The sequence below is a fragment of the Antennarius striatus genome, chromosome 18 (genome assembly GCF_040054535.1).
Source record: "Antennarius striatus isolate MH-2024 chromosome 18, ASM4005453v1, whole genome shotgun sequence".
Lineage (NCBI taxonomy): Eukaryota > Metazoa > Chordata > Actinopteri > Lophiiformes > Antennariidae > Antennarius > Antennarius striatus.
Genome location: NC_090793.1, coordinates 25,001 through 32,500, shown reverse-complemented (window position 1 = coordinate 32,500; position 7,500 = coordinate 25,001). Strand labels below are relative to the sequence as shown.

The following is a 7,500-nucleotide window of genomic DNA, read 5'->3' as shown; positions in this document are numbered from 1 at the left end:
GGAAGAGCTGGTGGGGGCCCTCAGGGGCCAGCAGGAGGAGGTCAAGCAGCTGCAGCGGCTCCTGGGGGAGCAGCAGGGGGCACTGGTCCACCAGCAGGGGGCCATCCTGGAGCAGCAGAGGAGGATGATGGAGCAGATGGAGCAGGTGAGCTGCTGGAGACTGGACCGGAGCGTCACGACTGTCTGGATCGGTGCCGGTCTGGAGGTCCCTTTGGATCGGTGTCGGTCTATAGGTCCCTTTGGATCGATGTCGGTCTGGAGGTCCCTTTGGATCGGTGCGGGTCTGGAGGTCCCTTTGGATCGGTGCCGGTCTGGAGGTCCCTTTGGATCGATGTCGGTCTGGAGGTCCCTTTGGATCGGTGCCGGTCTGGAGGTCCCTTTGGATCGGTGCCGGTCTGGAGGTCCCTTTGGATCGGTGTCGGTCTATAGGTCCCTTTGGATCGATGTCGGTCTGGAGGTCCCTTTGGATCGGTGCGGGTCTGGAGGTCCCTTTGGATCGGTGCCGGTCTGGAGGTCCCTTTGGATCGGTGTCGGTCTATAGGTCCCTTTGGATCGATGTCGGTCTGGAGGTCCCTTTGGATCGGTGCGGGTCTGGAGGTCCCTTTGGATCGGTGCCGGTCTGGAGGTCCCTTTGGATCGATGTCGGTCTGGAGGTCCCTTTGGATCGGTGCCGGTCTGGAGGTCCCTTTGGATTGGTGCCGGTCTGGAGGTCCCTTTGGATCGGTGCCGGTTTGGAGGTCCGTCTGGATTGGTGCCCGTCTGGAGGTCCTTTTGAATCTGTGCCGGTCTGGAGGTCCGTTTGGATCGGTGCCCGTCTGGAAGTCCCTTTGGATCGGTGCCAGTCTGGAGGTCCTTCTGGATCGGTGCCCGTCTGGAAGTCCCTTTGGATCGATGTCGGTCTGGAGGTCCCTTTGGATTGGTGCCCGTCTGGAGGTCCGTTTGGATTCTGATGGAACCTCTGACTAGTCTCCTGCCTCCAGGTCAAAGCCCAGTACCACCTGCTGATGGAGGGCATCAAACTAACAACCCTCCACCAGGAGGAGCTGCAGAGCGACAGGGAAGCCCTGAGGGAGGGGGTCCGAGATCAGCAGGACCAGCAGAACCTCCAGGTTCTGGCTCTGCACCATGTGGACGTGAAGGCCAGTGTGATGGAGGTGGGTTAAGACCGATATGGGTAAGGGTTAGGACGGGTCTTTGTTAAGGTTATGATGGGTCAGTGTTAGGGTTAGGACAGGTCTGGGTTACAGTTAGGACAGGACTGGGTTAGGGTTAGGGCCGGTCTGGGTTTGGGTTAAGATTGGTCTGGGTTATGTTAAGGACAGATCTGGGTTAGGGTTAGGTGTAGGGTTAGGACGGATCTTGTTTAGGGTTAGGTTTAGGACGGGTCTGGGTTAGGGTTAGGGCTGGTCTGGGTTAGGGTTACAGCCAGTCCGGGTTAGGGTCAGGACCGGTCTGGGCAAGGGTTAGGACTGGTCTGGGTTAGGGTTAGAGTCGGTTTGGGTTAGGGTTAGGACCGGTCTGGGTTACAGTTAGGACAGGACTGCGTTAGGGTTAGGATGGGTTAGGGTTAGGACCGGTCTGGATTAGGGTTAGGACCGGTGGATTAGGGTTAGGGTTAGGACAGATCTTGTTTAGGGGTAGGGTTATGATGGGTCTGGTTTAGGGTTAGGGCTAGGACAGGTCTGGGTTAGGGTTAGGGCCCATCTGGGTTACAGTTAGGACCGGTCTGGATTAGGGTTAGGGTTAGGATGGATCTTGTTTAGGGTTAGGGTTATGATGGTTATGGTATAGGGTTAGGGCTAGGACAGGTCTGGGTTAGGGTTAGGGCCCATCTGGGTTAAGGTTAGGACTGGTCTTGATTAGGGTTATGATGGGTCAGTGTTAGGGTTAGGACAGGTCTGGGTTACAGTTAGGACAGGACTGGGTTAGGGTTAGGGCCGGTCTGGGTTTGGGTTAAGATTGGTCTGGGTTATGTTAAGGACAGATCTGGGTTAGGGTTAGGTGTAGGGTTAGGACGGATCTTGTTTAGGGTTAGGTTTAGGACGGGTCTGGGTTAGGGTTAGGGCTGGTCTGGGTTAGGGTTACAACCAGTCCGGGTTAGGGTCAGGACCGGTCTGGGCAAGGGTTAGGACTGGTCTGGGTTAGGGTTAGAGTCGGTTTGGGTTAGGGTTAGGACCGGTCTGGGTTACAGTTAGGACAGGACTGCGTTAGGGTTAGGATGGGTTAGGGTTAGGACCGGTCTGGATTAGGGTTAGGACCGGTGGATTAGGGTTAGGGTTAGGACAGATCTTGTTTAGGGGTAGGGTTATGATGGGTCTGGTTTAGGGTTAGGGCTAGGACAGGTCTGGGTTAGGGTTAGGGCCCATCTGGGTTACAGTTAGGACCGGTCTGGATTAGGGTTAGGGTTAGGATGGATCTTGTTTAGGGTTAGGGTTATGATGGTTATGGTATAGGGTTAGGGCTAGGACAGGTCTGGGTTAGGGTTAGGGCCCATCTGGGTTAAGGTTAGGACTGGTCTTGATTAGGGTTAGGACGGGTCTGGGTTAGGGTTAGGGCTGGTCTGGGTGAGGGTTTGGACTGGTCTGAGTTAGGGGTTAGGACAGGTCTGGGTTAGGGTTAGGGCCTGTCTGGGTTAGGGTTTGGACTGGTCTGAGTTAGGGGTTAGGACGGGTCTGGGTTAGGGTTAGGACGGGCCTGGGTTAGGGTTAGGTGTAGGGTTAGGACCGGTCTGGGTTAGGGTCAGGACGGGTCTGGGTTAGGGCCGGTCTGGGTGAGGGTTTGGACTGGTCTGAGTTAGGGATAGGGCCGGTCTGGGTTAGGGTTAGGACCAATATGGGTTAGGTTTAGGTTTAGGGTTAGGACGGATCTTGTTTAGGGTTAGGTTTAGGATGGGGCTGGGATAGGGCTAGGACTGGTGTGGGTTAGGGTTAGGTTTAGGGTTAGGACCGATCTTGTTTAGGGTTAGGTCTCGGACGGGTCGGAGTTAGGGTTAGGGCCGGTCTGGGTTAGGGTTAGGACCGATATGGGTTAGGGTTACAGCCAGTCCGGGTTAGGGTCAGGACCGGTATGGTTAGAGATAGGGTTAGGACGGGCCTGGGTTTGGGTTAGGGCCGGTCTGGGTTAGGGTTAGGACCGAAATGGTTTAGGGTTAGGACGGATCTAGGTTAGGAACAGGACAGTTCTGGGTTAGGGTTAGGACCGAAATGGGTTAGGGTTAGGACAGGTCTGGGTTAAGGATTGGACTGGTCTAAGTTAGGGGTTAGGACGGGTCTGGGTTAGGGTCAGGACGGGTCTGGGTTAGGGCCGGTCTGGGTGAGGGTTTGGACTGGTCTGAGTTAGGGGCTAGGACCGGTCTGGGTTAGGGTTAGGACAGGTCTGGGTTAGGGTTAACGCCAGTCTGGGTTATGGTTAGGACCGGTCTGGGACAGGGCTAGGACAGGTCTGGGTTAGGTTTAGGGTTAGGACGGATTTTGTTTAGGGTTAGGTTTAAGACGGGTCTGGGTTAGGGTTAGGGCCGGTCTGGGTTAGGGTTAGGACCAATATGGGTTAGGTTTAGGTTTAGGGTTAGGACGGATCTTGTTTAGGGTTAGGTTTAGGACGGGGCTGGGATAGGGTTAGGACTGGTGTGGGTTAGGGTTAGGTTTAGGGTTAGGACCGATCTTGTTTAGGGTTAGGTCTCGGACGGGTCGGAGTTAGGGTTAGGGCCGGTCTGGGTAAGGGTTAGGACCGATATGGGTTAGGGTTACAGCCAGTCCGGGTTAGGGTCAGGACCGGTATGGTTAGGGATAGGGTTAGGACGGGCCTGGGTTAGGGATTGGACTGGTCTGAGTTAGGGGTTAGGACCGGTCTGGGTTAGGGTTAAGGCCAGTCTGGGACAGGGTTAGGACAGGTCTGGGTTAGGTTTAGAGTTAGGACGGATTTTGTTTAGGGTTAGGTTTAGGACGGGCCTGGGTTAGGGTTAGGTTTAGGGTTAGGACGGATATTGTTTAGGGTTAGGTTTAGGATGGGTCGGGGTTAGGGTTAGGGCCGGTCTGGGTTAGGGTTAGGACCGGTCTGGGTTAGGGTTAGGTTTAGGGTTAGGACTAATCTTGTTTAGGGTTAGGTTTAGGACGGGTCGGGGTTAGGGTTAGGGCCGGTCTGGGTTAGGGCTAGGGCCGGTCTGGGTTAGGGTTAGGGCCGGTCTGGGTTAGGGATAGGACGGGTCTGGGTTAGGGTTAGGGCCGGTCTGGGTTAGGGTTAGGGCAGGTCTGGGTTTGGGCTGGTCTGGGATAGGGTTAGGTCAGGTTTGGGTTAGGGGTTAGAACCAGTCTGACATCCAGCTTGTGATGTTTTATCGCTGGTCATCAAGCTGAGGCGTGTGATGCCATCAGGTGGGCGGCGCCCTGGCGGCCTGTGGAGGGTGTGGCCCTGAGGAGTACTGCAGCGTGACTGGAGGTCGTCCTCGCTGTGAGAAGTGCAGCGTCTGTCCTGCCGGCTTCTTCCTGGTGACGCGCTGCTCGCCGCACGCCGACAGGATATGTCAGGTCAGCACTTCCTGTTTGTCAGCAGGACGTGTGGGGCCCCGTTGCCCCGTGGCCCCTGGAGAGCCACACGAGCACCACACCAAGGAGCCGGTCCCTGAAGCGGCTCCGTTCACCCAGTGAATCAGTGAAACTGATCAGGTTATTGATTTATTGATTCCAGGACAGAGACGAGTGTCTGGAGACGCCAGAGCTGTGTGGCCCCCCCCAGAGCTGTCTCAACACGCCAGGTGAGCCACAGGGGGGGTGTCAGTTGAAGGAGGGGGGTGGGGTCTCACCTGACAGGAGGGGGGCGGGGGTGAACCTCACATGAACCTCAGAACTTAGTTTGATTGACAACCCACCACCCGAGGGGGGGTCTTGTTCCTCTCCTCTCTGACTGTTGCTGAACTACTGATGTTCCCCCAGACACTGACATCACTTCCTGTTCCCCCAGACACTGACATCACTTCCTGTTCCCCCAGACACTGACATCACTTCCTGTTCCCAGACACTGACATCACTTCCTGTTCCCCCGACACTGACATTACTTCCTGTTCCCAGACACTGACATCACTTCCTGTTCCCCCAGACACTGACATCACTTCCTGTTCCCCCGACACTGACATCACTTCCTGTTCCCCCAGACACTGACATCACTTCCTGTTCCCCCGACACTGACATCACTTCCTGTTCCCCCAGACACTGACATCACTTCCTGTTCCCCGGACACTGACATCACTTCCTGTTCCCAGACACTGACATCACTTCCTGTTCCCCCAGACACTGACATCACTTCCTGTTCCCCCAGACACTGACATCACTTCCTGTTTTTCTGACCCTGCATCACTTCCTGTTTGCTCAGGTGGCTTCCGGTGTGACAGCCTGACGCCTCGTGATGCCGCCCTGGGGGGGTGTGGCCTGGGCTACTTCTACGACACCCACATAGAGGAGTGTCAAGCATGCAGCACGTGTGAGGGGGGGCCCGTGATGTCCGCCTGCACCCCCACCGCCGATGCCGTGTGCTCCACCCCGCCTGAAGGCGGCACTCTGTCTCTGTCCTGGGCCGGGGGGGTGACGCTCCATGCCCTGCAGCTCCACATCGAGGGGCGGGGGCAGGCGGGCCTGGGGGCCCCGGCGGGGGGCGGCCTGCTGCTCAGCCACCACGGGCTGGTCTGGCTGGACGACAACCTGTCGCTGCGCCACACCTGTCGCAGCCCTATCCAGGTGTGTCTCTGCCTCAACGCCAGCGACGGCTCGGGGGGGCGGGGCCTCAGCGGCGTGAGGGTGGGGCCGCAGGAAGGACGGCCCCTGCAGAGCGTCAGCATCAGCGGGGTGGCGGAGGTGGCCCCCGGGGATGCCGTGTCCCTCCAGCTCCGGAGCGCCCACCCCCCCTGCAACCACAGCGGCGACGGCGTGCAGCTGCAGCAGTCCTGGGGGGCCCCGTTCAGCCTCCTCTGGCTCTCCCACGACACGGGGGCCGTTGCCATGACAGCGGCGGCCGTGGTGCCAGCCCACCACCACCCCCACTACCGGCTGGCGTTCCGCGCCCCCTCCACCTCCGACCCCTACGTGGTGGGGCTGACTCACGACAGGGGGGGGGTCCGCTTTACAGAGAGCGGCAGTGTCCGCTTCGTCCTGCAGCTGGCGCTCTACGCCGTGGGCCCCCCCTGCGTGAGCGACGGCCTGCAGCTGCTGGCCTACCTGAGCCATAATGGCTCGGGGGGGGAGCTGGGCCGCGCCTTCAGGCCCGGCCCCCACTACCGGGACGCCTCCCTGTCCCTGTCGGGGGCCGCGCACGTGGCCCCCGGGGACACGCTGGGCTTCGAGGTGCTGGTCCCCCCTCAGTGCAGCGTGCGTTTCTATGGCGACGACTCGGGCGTCAGCAGCCTCAGCCTGCTCTGGGCCCCCGCACCCCTGTCCGCATCGTTGGCGGCCGCCGTGGCCCCCCCCGGGCTGCCCTCGGGGGCCGTCCGCAACAAACCGCTGCTCTTCAGACAGACCAGCCCTCAGGTGCCCCAAATGGAGCTGCGAGGGAGGGGGGCTGGTGACGAGAGGCGGGACCTGGTGTTCAGGGAGGGGGGCACCGCCAGCGTTGCTCTGGACCTCAAACTCATCCACTCCTGCAGCCTGGTCAAGGTGACCCTTCTGAGGGGGGCGGGTCCAGAGGGGTCCGGGGACGGGGGGGCGGCCAGACCCGTACCGCTGGCCCAGCAGGTGGGGGGCCAGACGCCCGAGGGCGGCCGCTGGGACGGGCTGAGCCTGCGGGCGTCCTTCCCGGTGGCTAACGGCACGGCGGTGTTCTTCACGCTGGACTGCGTCCGGGGGCGGGTCAACCAGCTCAGCCCCCACACAGGAAGTGGGGTGTCTGTCCTGTGGGTGGCAGCATAGAGGCAACTCGGGGGGGGGGGGGTCTTCATTTGGACCATCATCAGCATCAATGGGTTTAAACCAGCCGCTAACGCTAATGGTCTGCTAGCTTAGCTCAGAGCTAGCATAGCTACAGCTCTATAGCAAAGTCTAGCTAGCTGCTAAAGCTAATTGATAACCACCAAGGTGTTCCAGGCCATCAACCAACCAACCAACCATCCAACCAACCAACCAATCATCCAACCAACCAGCCGTCTCGGGGCTGCAGCCTCCTGTCCAATCAGGTGTGACAACAGAATCGATGTTTGAACACCAAAATCCTGTGAATGATTGATTGATTGATTGATTGATTGATTGATTGATTGATTGATGGAATGAGGACACATTATTGAGTTTGTATTTTAGCCTTTAGCTAAATGGACTCAACATGGACTTTTGTTGGAGAATATAAATGTTATTCATCTATAACCGTATTACATGTATTATTATTATTATTATTATTATTATTATAATTATTAGTATTATTAGTAGTATTATTAGTATTATTAGTATTATTAAAGTAATTATTCACTTTGTGTCCTGATTTCAATACTTATATTAAGTTACTAAATAAATGTACGTCCTGTTCATG

General features: G+C 57.6%; 1 protein-coding gene across 1 annotated transcript in view; it reads left to right on the top strand.

The window, feature by feature from the left end:
* The window catches only part of LOC137612439 (uncharacterized), an 8,169-nt gene extending 725 nt beyond the window's left edge, over positions 1-7,444 (top strand). The window contains exons 2-6 of the mRNA XM_068340971.1: positions 1-145; positions 981-1,154; positions 4,371-4,523; positions 4,684-4,750; positions 5,365-7,444. The exon at positions 1-145 is cut by the window's left edge and continues 61 nt beyond it. Coding sequence (XP_068197072.1) covers positions 1-145; positions 981-1,154; positions 4,371-4,523; positions 4,684-4,750; positions 5,365-6,890 — 2,065 coding nt within the window. The 3' untranslated portion in view covers positions 6,891-7,444. The remainder of the gene's footprint in view (positions 146-980; positions 1,155-4,370; positions 4,524-4,683; positions 4,751-5,364) is intronic.
* The last annotated feature ends 56 nt before the right edge of the window (positions 7,445-7,500 follow it).